General features: G+C 39.3%; 1 protein-coding gene across 1 annotated transcript in view; it reads right to left on the bottom strand.

The window, feature by feature from the left end:
- Positions 1 to 1,198: 1,198 nt before the first annotated feature.
- Positions 1,199 to 11,785, bottom strand: part of RB1 (RB transcriptional corepressor 1) — an 84,650-nt gene continuing 74,063 nt past the window's right edge. The window contains exons 18-27 of the mRNA XM_068929818.1: positions 11,386 to 11,504; positions 10,647 to 10,792; positions 9,790 to 9,935; positions 7,889 to 7,993; positions 6,689 to 6,802; positions 6,436 to 6,602; positions 5,450 to 5,480; positions 4,968 to 5,110; positions 4,434 to 4,483; positions 1,199 to 3,193 (exon numbers count right to left, since the gene is read on the bottom strand). Coding sequence (XP_068785919.1) covers positions 3,120 to 3,193; positions 4,434 to 4,483; positions 4,968 to 5,110; positions 5,450 to 5,480; positions 6,436 to 6,602; positions 6,689 to 6,802; positions 7,889 to 7,993; positions 9,790 to 9,935; positions 10,647 to 10,792; positions 11,386 to 11,504 — 1,095 coding nt within the window. The 3' untranslated portion in view covers positions 1,199 to 3,119. The remainder of the gene's footprint in view (positions 3,194 to 4,433; positions 4,484 to 4,967; positions 5,111 to 5,449; positions 5,481 to 6,435; positions 6,603 to 6,688; positions 6,803 to 7,888; positions 7,994 to 9,789; positions 9,936 to 10,646; positions 10,793 to 11,385; positions 11,505 to 11,785) is intronic.

Genomic DNA, 11,785 nt, shown 5'->3' with positions numbered 1-11,785 from the left:
GATTTTTCAATAATAAATTCCTGTGACTTGTAAGAAGAAACAGCATTCCGAAATGGAGGACAGCAGCAAAAGATTAAGGTATAAAACTGCAAAGAAAGAGGCTGGGAGTCAACTCGCTCATCCAGAGATACCTATCCAGGCAAGCTAATAGTCTAAGTTCCCTTTATAGCCAATAGAGACAAAAAAAGGCCTTCCTGAGATGCAATTCACCTAATCTAACTTGACATGTCTAGCTTAGGATAAGGGAAATGGCTTCTTTATCAGCACAGGCTTCTCCACATGGACTAAAGACGTTTTAAGCAGTGGTGCAACTCCTAGCATTAGACACCCAAAAAGCCTGTCACAATTTCTGTCTAATTCTTATACTTTGAATTCTGATTTTCTTTTTTTCTGGAATACAGTTTCAAAACCCCATGCCATTGTGAAGAAATCAATGTCTTGCTATAAGAATAATACTCTCAAACATAGTAAGAGTTCAGAGTCCAATAAAAAGTTTCAATTTGCATTTATTTGCATATGTTACTGCTTAAAAAATAAGACTCTTAACAAAGTGTTTTAGAAGGCTAACAACTGCATTTGGTGCTCTAAGCAGTACGTCATGAATGCTGATTCTATAAATAACACTGAAGCTCAGCACAGCTGTGAGTCACAGCCACCTCTGGACTCTCTCAGGGCAAAGACAGGAAGCATGCAAGGCCGAGTCTGAAGCCAGATACCTGCCTGTGACAGCAGCTATGACTTACGGAAGGGTTTTGAGATACTGGGCTTTCTTCAGTAGTTCTGAGAGCAAAAGAACCAATTGTGAAGATGAGGGTGGTGAAGTCATGTGGTGACTTTTAAATATGGACTAGAAATCCTTTGGAGGATTTCTACGAGGGCCATCACAGCGACCCAGACCACGATACTGGCCTGCATGTGCAAAAAAGCGTTACCAGTGGTAACCTTGGAACAAAAACTATGATTAGAAGAACCTTTTCAGATCGAGTTAAACTGTTCCCAGAATGAACTCTGGGAACTTCAAGATAACTGCAAGTCCAACTGTAGTTGCATCTGGACCTCAGCACCAGTACAGAATCACTGGAGATGCAGTAACCTCTGCTGGCACCAGCAGCAGGATCACAGTGGAAGGACAGAAGGACGTCATTCCATATGAAACCTCCTTCTTGTCTAATAAAATCAGATTATCAAAATAACTATATCTCTTTTAAAAGCTATTTTATTTATCTGGAAAAGAGTGAAACTGATTAGGTGTACAAAATATTATCATACATTTGATGTAAAGCCTTCAGTCTGTTTGAACAAAAATACATTGTCACAGTAAGGAAATAAGAAATCTGTTTAGGTACTGGACTCTGCAATGTTACCCCTGCAGTTCTCTAGCCAAAGGACTCGGTAAGATCACGGAAGAACTTCAGCTGTCGTAACAGAACTTAAGGCCAGTGTACCCCAATGTTTACCATATATTGTCTGTAAAACTCTGCAAAAAGTGAGAAAATAAACATAAGGTACTCTAACACTTCTGTACATTTTTTCCAAGAACAAAGTTGAAGCCATATTGAGACTTAAAAAAAAACCCAGTTTTATTTTAAAATCCATTGACAAATCAGTGTGCTGTATGTAGAATTTTTAGTAGCTCTAGGATTAGATTCTGATCAACATAAGAACTGTTCTTTAAAAGGTAATATTGTAAGTATACTAGGTTCAGCTAAGCAATTTCTAAATAAGCTACCCAGAGATGTTGTTTTAAAATGTGCAATGAATAGCATGCTTTTCTACTGTAACTGCTTTAATTTAGGCAGTTGAAAAAATTCATTTCATAAAAACAGTTAATTTTAAAAGAGGACCTCATTCATTTACTTATGTTTTAGTCCACTAGAAATAAAATGTGCTTCCTTAACTGGCTATTTTGCAATCTCTTTACCATTGCAAGAAAAAAATCCAGTATCTGAATCAGTAACTTACAAGCACGTAAGATGAGAAAACGATTTTGTTTGTTTTCAGTTGTGACAATTCACAAGGAGCCTATTAAATAGTTCCTTTTGGTAAAACAAAGCAGACAGATTTTCCCAAAGCGGGCTCACGAAGTCAGGCTTTTGTGCAGATGCTGCAATAAGACCAACGGGAGACGCGCTGTGTTTTCAGACACCAGTCTACTCTTACCTGGAACACGCAGCTTTCTGCTCTAGGAAACAGGTTGTGTGCCCATTTCTCTAGCTATTTGGTTTGGCTATAGCCAGATTTAAGATTGAAGTCACCTCAAGAACATTCTATTATCAGGATTTTGGTATCTTATGTATACCAAGTGGAGCTGGGGTTTTTGTTTAATAGAATTTTTCAGTATTAGAAAGTGCACTTTGAGTATTTTACATATGGGAAGAAGCCTCTGTTTCTGGGACTCACGTAACCTCCGAGTGATTTGTCTTCAGTGAAGTTCAAACGGATGGACAGCGTAACTGTCCTCTCAAATTGCAGAAGGGTGGGACCTGGGGAGGGAGTACTACCAGATGCTAAGTATCTGAGGTATGGATTATTGGTTTCAGTAGTATGGCTACATAAGGAATTCACTTTGCTGTTAGGTTGTACTTGCAATGAGAGGCCCTAACCCAGCAACTTCTGCAACTGCTGTGCAGTTTAAGTTAATGAGAATTTGATGTGGTAATTATATAGTTAAAAAACTTTGCAGTATCTGGCCTCCGCTTCTCAAAATTTGCAATTAATGCATCAAGTTCCAATATAAAATGAAATCTAACAGACAAAATTAGTGCATTTCAAATCATTCTAGCTAACGTTTTGTCTTTAGACAGAAGAATTCAATCCAAGACGACTGAATTGGCTGATACCAGCAATGCTGCAACAGGAAACGAAGACATTTTCCAAGTCTGTTTTTAAAATCCTCAAAAAAATGTATAAATTAACAAATTCAGTGGCTTACGTTGTATACACGCTACATCATAAGGCAAAGTATCATGAAAAATATTAAAAATTAAAAAATTCAAATGTTTTCAGCTAGTAGTTGGGAATAAAAAAGCAACTAAAAAAGCAACTCAATTAATGGAGGCTGATAGATAAAAACAAGCTAAAAGGAGCCTGCAGTACAGCCCCTGGTCCTGAGAAGAATCTCACTTTTCTTCACTGGCTGAGGTATCATTTCCATCATTCAGTTTCTGCTTCTGCATTCGTGTTCGAGTAGATGCTACACATACACACAAAAAAAGACAGTGAAATTAAATACTTTCAAAAAAATTATTTTGGACATGATAATTTACTGTAAAAGTGGATAATGACACAAGGAATAGAAGCATACGACTCTCCTAAATAACAATTATCCTGCATTCTATTGTAAATGCATAATTCTGAGCAAACCTAAGCAATTTTTGTTCAATTTTACACACTTCCAGGAATTCGTTCTACCTATTTACTGAAGTGTTTGTTGCTTCTGAACTGAATCCTAATTTCTGTCCATTTTCATGCTCACGACCAGCAGCATCACTTAGGGAGCTTCTCGCGGCCAGGCAGACGCTACAGCTTCTGAGAAGTGCCATCACCCCCAAGCCAGCTCACCACCTGCCTGCCCAGAAAATGCCTTTTTGCTCCATCACACCCTAACGCAACTACACAGAAATAGCATCTCTTCTTAACGTCCGCCACAAGCAAGCACTGAAACATTTCCTCATACCCTAAAACAAATGAGAGGTGTCTGGCTCCGTAGTTGTGGCCATCTTGAAGAACATCACTTGCTAGGCAAGAAATAAGGGGCAAATCTACTCAGCTACAGAACTCGGGCTCCACCAGAGCGAGGAAGTCTGGTCAGACCCAGCATGTTCATTCTCAGGAGTGGGGAAAAAAAGATGAGGGGGATGGAGTAGTTTTGTTTTTCATGAGCTAGACGAGAATTTTATTTGAAAAACAGAAGAGTGATTCCCACAAAAATCTGAAAGAAACGTTGATCCACAGGAGTGGAAAAAGCAGTCTCTGGCATTCTAGTATAAAAGACAAAGCGCCACACAAAATTTCACACATTTTTTCCTTTTCCTGACTCAAAAGGTGTTCAACTAAATACTGCTGCAGCTACCACTGATCTATAGCTGCGAGCTCTCAGCTAAGGGGCTCTCATTGCAATAAACAACAAATGAGAAAGCGTTGGCAAGCACTTAATTCCACTTTAAGAATTCTAGTATTTAGGAAGAATATAGCATGCTCATTTTCCTGTTTACAAGTAGTAGCATTGTCTATGTTGCTATGCCATTTAATAATCCAAAAAAAGCTTTTCCATTTTAATCTGCATTTTCAAGATTAGATGGAGCAAGTATAAAAAAGTAAGCAAGCTACTGAAATGACATCGATGTTGAGCAATGTTTTTATCCAAGTTGCCACAAACACTTAACCAAGGCATTTCTGACTGTGCAGTAACTGAAAAAAAAAAAAATACTCACTCATTTCTGCAAGCTTTTGTTGAAACTTGGACTCCTGGGGTAGGTGTTTGCTGCAGACAGAAAGCGTTCAATTAATAGAGAATAAAATAATATTTTAAGCTTTTTTTTTCCTAATAAACTTGTCTATAAATTGGGGTTACTCCATTTCAGTGCTATTGCTTTCTCTTATAAAGATGCAAAGACTGGACTTGGTTTTTTTTTTTTCCTTTGTAATAAAGATACTGGAGATAGTTACCACTAGAGATGCTCTCCACTCAAGAGATGCCAGATTTTTTTTTTTTTTTTTTAAAGCTGACCAAAGGAAACAGCATGGTTTAGTACTTTGTAGTAACAGTGGGATGCTGGATATATAGGCATCAAAGATAAATCCTCACTTCTGCCATGAAAGTGTCTGAGAAGTATTACACTACCATCTCATTTAATATATTTATGAATATTCACAAATTAACAGAAGTCAGGCTATATTTTAAAAGTCTTGAGAAAAAAATAGATATTTTGTTTGTTTTACTGGAAAGCCAAGCACAATAATCTCACCTTCCATCTGCTTCGTCTTGCCCTTCTATATCAAAGCGCAGCCTCTTCAGTGGCTTAGGAGCAGTGCTTACTTCTGCGCTGCGCTTCAGCTGACAGTCACTGTTGCACACCATCTGGTTTATTTTTTGAAATTTTTCAGAAGTCTGGAATTACAAGAAAAGAGTAAACAAAAACTGGCAACCAATCCTGAAACTGCTCCAGCTTTCTTGGATCATCCACTTAAAACGAGTTCTAAAACTGCCAGTCTAAGAACTCTACCTTCTCTCAAGGCAGCTAACAAAATACAAGATCTTTTAAAGTGAAGTCTGAATATTTGAAAGGAGTTAAAGCACCCCAGGGGCCTTTGTGCTCACAAATTCCAGAAACATTACATTAAATTAGAGATACTCACTGGCCAACTCTACAGCTGTCAGAAAGCTATTCCCCATCCCTCCAAAAGTTACATGTATATAAGACCAGACATTAAAAATCTTAAAACTCACCCCAAATGATTCACCAATTGACACCAAAATTCTGCCAAATGAAGAGGAGAAACATTTAGGAGTAAGCCACATTTAACCATGTGGGACAGAAACATCCACTAAGTTAAATATATGACATAGCATAAGCCATTAACAGAGTCTCTTCCCACCTCTCTCTGTTAACAGCACAAACCCAGGCAGCACTTCACCGTGTGCTCAATGTCTTCAGACAGATCATGTCTCCACAAGGGCCAGTGAATGCTGAAATCACCAAATCAACTGTCCCATATAGAGAGAAGAGAAACTGGCTTGGAAAGACTCAGAGGCCCACACAGTCCACCCCTTCCCCAGGAAGGCACTTCAGTGCTGGGTACCCAGATAATCATCCTTTAATCATTACCTTTAGATGTTTGCTAATGAAAATCATGCAAGACTTCAACCAAAACATATAACAATATTTGTAACTTTTTACACAGAGGGTCATTTGACCCTAGTTTGAAAAGCCCACTGGAAATTTGCACAGGCTCTTCAAGAGTGAGATGGAAATGCTGTTTACAGACAAATGACTTTCATTTGCCATCATCCTCGTCTGCTGAAAACTAGTGACAAAAAGTCTGAAGTGTTCTGCTAAGCAAATTAAATTTTCTGAACCATCTTTCCCAAAAATGTATTTTCTCTTTAAACCAGTATACAAAAATGATCCGTCTCTTATAGAGACAGAGTCAAAACCAACACAAAATTTAAATAGCTAGGTCAGAAAAAAATCCTCCTGGATGCAACTGTTCTATTAGAAGAATCTTGAGCACTGACTAAACTGAAAGAGAAAAGGGCTCAAGGGGTGAAAAGGGGTGAATAACGACTCTAAATACAGGACACAGACCTTTTAATGAGAAAAAGTACAATAACCACAGACTATTAACAAACTACGAAGTGCAGTTTTTCAAACTTGCTTCCATTAAATTCTTACCAATAACTTTAATTTACTCAAAGAAACATTTGTAACCAACCTAGACCTCGGAGTCATCTTTGTGGGTGACTGAAACCCATCAGAGAATTTGTATGGGCTCTTCAAGGGCGAGATGTAGATGTTATTTCCAGCAGGGACACGCCGAGGAGAATTGGAAAACTGGTAAGGGCTGCGAGGAATGTGTGGGATAGGTGACAGAGTGGGAGGCTATAAAGATAATAAAATAATGAGATTTTATTCTATATTTATTCCTATTCTATTAAATAATACTGGACACTGCTAACATAGCTTACCCTGTTGGAGGCATACTGCAAAATATTCGTTTTCAGTTTCTGCATAAACACTAAATTGTAGAAGACTATAATGGAGTCGTACTGTTCTTCTCTGATAAGAACACGTTTGAAAGTCTCCACAAGGTGAGAAGGTCATCCATTGGGGGTGAGGGGGGAGAAAAGAAAAGAAAAACTTACATTTCACAAACTCATAAAGCTGCTCGTAAGTCTGTGTTAGATAACGAATAAGATAGCATTTGCATTTTCTACTAGTCACCACAATTGTTACTTAGAGTTTTGCTATATTGTTTTTTCAAATACATACATACAATCAGTAGAAGCACCTGCTCAATTAACTGGCCCCTTAGTACAGATGCAGTTCATCACTACTATAACATTTTCCAAATTTAAGCTTCATCTACTTTCACACAAAAAGTTGTCATAAAAAGGTCTGGCGACTGTGCACTCTTTACAAGGCTAATCATCTTCCTTACTGACCTTATGTGGATAACATAGTTCTTCAGGTTCAAGGACAGAAGTCAGGGGTTTAGCCAAAACTCACAAATATACAATGAGATTCTGCTACTAGAAGGACTGCTACAGTTCTATTAACTATTTTTAACTACTTAAGAGAACTAGTTTTAACTAGTTAACTTTTTTTTCTATTGATTTAATATGTTGTGCAAAAACCTGAGTTCAGCAAGTCCCTTATAAACACAGGGGCATCTTTACATTAGAATTAAGGCAGCAATTTTAATAAGCCTCCAAATATATAAACATTTGATATACAACCTTATTTCTAGCGAAAGCATCTATACAAAGTAATCTAAGTCATCTGCTCATCTCCCCTCACCTTCCCCCTAGGTATCTCTCACAGCAAAGTAGATTGCTTTTGAAAAATCCTATTAACATCTCATCTGAATCTCTTAACTGTTTAAAAACCTGGCCCATAGTCTCCAAATAGAACCATAAACCATTATTTAGTATTTCTAAATAAAAAGGCAGAATCAAGTTTGCTTTCTGAGAAGAGTTACCACACAATTTGTGCCAGATGTTAAAAAGAGGTATTTAGTATTAGAGTCAATTTTCCCCTCCACAAACGGAGGCACTGTCAAGCCAGAGAGCTTTTCTTTTGTTTGTGCATGGAGACAGAGACAGATAGACACAGAAACAAGCATTATAACATTTTTATGGAATGATAATGCTAAAGAATTTCCATACCTCCTGATTTGTATTTGGAAGCTCCTTGTAGGCTGAAACTATTATTTTGAATCTAAGATCTACATTCTTTACTTTGCATATGGCATACATGGAGCACATCATGATCTATTAAAGAAACAAGAGAAAGACCACTGGAAATGCAACAAATGAATTCAGGTTCCTCATTTCAAGTTAAGACATCTCTCTCCTATGTCCTTCTGTGTTTACATGTTTTTCTTTTGACAAAGAATACATTTTCAGCCTCACTGAGAACAATGTGAGCTTTGCTGCTAACTTTAAATAAAGAGTTCACTCACGGTCATTACGAAACAAAAGTAAAAACTCAATTTATGAGCTTTATGTTACAGGGTTGCACTCTGCAAACCGAGGTGCAACTCAACATCACAAAAACTTCCAGAAAATGAAATACGTCAACTGTTCCTCAGTTTTTGAAAGACCATCAAGAGCTTGGAGCTAATAATATCTCCTCAAAATCATATTTAAAAGCCCATTTCAAACTGCAGTTTTATGGTAGAACACCACCACATTTTGCCTTCCTAAAGGAAATCAGTATTTTCTAATACAAATTAACAGAAACTTTTGTTTTGCTTTACTATTTTGAAAATATTCGTTATGTTATATTTTAAAGATTTCAGAGTAACTAACTTCCAGTACCTAAAAAAGAGAGAGAGAGACAGAGAGAGAGAGATGATCAAATATGGGCTTCACTCTATCGCATTAACATCTAAAGGGAAATATAAACTCAGATTATAATTTGTAATCACAGAATGGTTCAGGTTGGAAGGGACCTCTGGAGATCATCCAGTCCAACCCCCCCTCCTCAAACAGGGTCCTCTAGACCACATTGTCCAGGATTGCACCCAAGTGGGTTTTGAATATCTCCAGCGAAGGAGACTCCACTACCTCTCTGCGCAACCTCTTCCAGTGCTCTGTCACCCTCGCAGGCAAGAAGTTCTTCCTCACGTTCAGATGGAACTGCCTGTGTTTCATTTGGTGCCCGTTGCCTCTTGTCCTGTCGCTGGGCACCACGGAGAAGAGTCCGGCCCCATCCTCTCAACACTTCCCCCCCGCCCCCCTTTCAGATACTTGTACACATTGATGACATCCCCTCTCAGTCTTCTCTTCTCCAGACTGAACAGGCCCAGCTCTCGCAGCCTTTCCTCAGAGGAGACATGCTCCAGTCCCCTCCTCAGCTTTGGAGCCCTCCGCTGGACTCTCTCCAGTAGTGCCATGTCTCTCTCCTACTGGGGAGCCCACCACTGGAAACAGGACTCCAGGTGAGGCCTCCCCAGGGCTGAGGAGAGGGGCAGGATCACCTCCCTCCACCTGCTGGCAACACTCTGCCTAATGCACCCCAGGAGACCCTTGGCCTTCTGGGCCACAAGGCCACATTGCTGCCTCATGCTGAACTTGTTGTCCACCAGCACTCCCAGGTCCTTCTCCGCAGAGCTGCTTTCCAGCAGGTCAGCCCCCAGCCTGTCCTGGTGCCTGGGGTTCTTCCTCCCCAGGTGCAGGACCCTGCACTTGCCTTTGTTGAACTTCAGGAGGTCCCTCTCCGCCCAGTTCTCCAGCCTGTCCAGGTCCCTCTCAATGGCAGCACAGCCCTCTGGTGTGTCAGCCACTCCCCCCAGTTTAGTATCATCAGCAAACTTGCAGAGGGTGCACTCTGTCCCTTCCTCCAGGTCATCGATGGATACATTGAACAAGACTGGACCCAGGACTGACCCCTGGGGGACACCGCTAGCCACAGGCCTCCAACTTGACTCTGCGCCACTGACCACAACCCTCTGAGCTCTGCTATCTAGCCCGTTCTCAATGGTTAAAGAATTTACCATAAATATTTTGTTCAAAAGAAAGATCTGCACATTTTTCAAGTTATTTTAAAACTTTTGTAATGTTACCTGGTCTAAGTGCCTGTCTCTCATAAGCTCATACTCATTTTGCAGCGTATGCTGGAAGAGGGTCCAGATCAGCGGTTCCAGGTCGGGATGGTCAGACAGAAGCCGATAAAACAGGGTATGTAATCGAAGATAGGCCAGTCGATAAACTTGAGAAAAAACAGAAGAAAAGTAAACTGCATTGGTAATAAGAGGTATACAAAATAAGAGGAATGCAGAGAGGACAGACAAGTGAATATTCACTGTATCCCACTACAGGAACAAAAGCCATCAAATGGAAGGTATAAAAGCCAAGTTCAAAATAAAGAGAAAAATTCTTCATATAACAAGTCCACACTGAAAGATGCTGCACATGCGGAAATTTACGTCGAGCCAGAGAGCCTGAACGAGTATTTGGAAGACAAATCCATGACGATTACTATGCAGACAAATTACAACAGGCTCACGAAAACTCCTGAGCTGAAAAAAAGTTAAAGCTGGGAAAGCATTCAGGGGAAGCATATATACTTGCCCTGTTTCTAAGTTTCCCTTGGCACCTCTTTATGACCACTGCTGTAAACAGGACACTGGACTAGATCAACAGTTCTGAACCAATATGGCCTTTCTTATGATATGCAGATAAGTTCTTGCTTTGAATTCATGGTGTGTTGAGTGCATGCATTTACCTGCTGGTATCATTTTATTACTGTTTCTTTCAATGGCAGCTGAAGGTTTGTAAAGCATGTTTATTATGGATTTCTATTTTATTCTTTGAGGAGATTTTGGGTTCTAAAACCCAAAAAGGATACATAACAAGAGTTCTAAAACCCAAAAAGGATACATAACAAGAGTTAACTCCGTAATTTTAGGAAGCTACAAACCTTTTTTGTAAAACAGTGACAGGGAGGTAGATTTCTGTGGTTTCTGTGTTTGGGAAGTCACAGTGACCTGAGCATCTGGAGTGGAAGTAGCATTTAGAGGGGGTCCAGATGCTTTCTTCTTCGGAGATCTCACAGGAGAAAGATACCTGGAGATTCAACATGTATTAAGTACTTCAGCATCACAAGATGAATAAATAGTTTTGTATTAATAATACTTACAAACTATTCCCTCTCCCCCATTTAGAGGAAACAAATCGCTACTATAACTAGCTATTCCCACATCGTATAAAGTTAGAGGTACCGATTAAATACTGGTCTGCATTCCCTGCTGATACAGCTCTAAACAGCAAAAGAAATAGGACAAAACGCTAGTGACAACAGGAAGGAGGAGCTGCACCACCAATTTCTCTCACAAACACTCCTCCACCCACCCCTCTTTCAAATATACATTCAAGTTAAACATTTTTTTAGTTATTTTTAAATAAGAGGACTTATTCCTAGGCAAGTAAGATAATAGTTTGCAATTATAAATTTAATGGGGCTGGAAAAAATATGTCCATGTTTGATTTAGTAAGATTTACACATACTAAAAGCAGCAGCAGCAAATACAATGCACTGTTCAACGTAACTTGTACCACGCTTAACAAGTAGGAAAAGAGAATACAAGTCAGTGAATTTAAGTATTAAGGAGGATACTAACCTCACGCTTCGCTAGACTTCAAGCTTGCATGTTACTTACAGGTCTGCTGCAGTGTGGTTATGCTGCAGAGGCAGATTTAGGGTGGAAGCAGGCTCAGGCTGATCAGCTTGGCCTTCCCGTTCCTTTGACTGCTTGATAAGATCGAACAGAGGTGAATCCTAGAAAAATCATAGTAACAGTACATTATAATGAGAAGAGATAATCACTTCAGACTCCAAAACATCAGTTTGATACTAAAAGATGCATTAAAAACAAGAACAAAAATTCACACATTTTGATTTCAGGTCGATTATCAGTACTTTCAGCAACGCAGCTGGAATAAGTCTGAACCTATTAAACACTAGGAGGCACCGAGTGATGAAGAGGATACAAGTGAAATGGAGAAGGACCTGACTGAAGCAACAATAGTACTACGGCTAACATTAGTAATGAACAGCAG

The sequence above is a fragment of the Struthio camelus genome, chromosome 1 (genome assembly GCF_040807025.1).
Source record: "Struthio camelus isolate bStrCam1 chromosome 1, bStrCam1.hap1, whole genome shotgun sequence".
Taxonomy (NCBI): Eukaryota; Metazoa; Chordata; class Aves; order Struthioniformes; family Struthionidae; genus Struthio; species Struthio camelus.
This window is presented reverse-complemented; position numbering and strand designations above follow the sequence as displayed.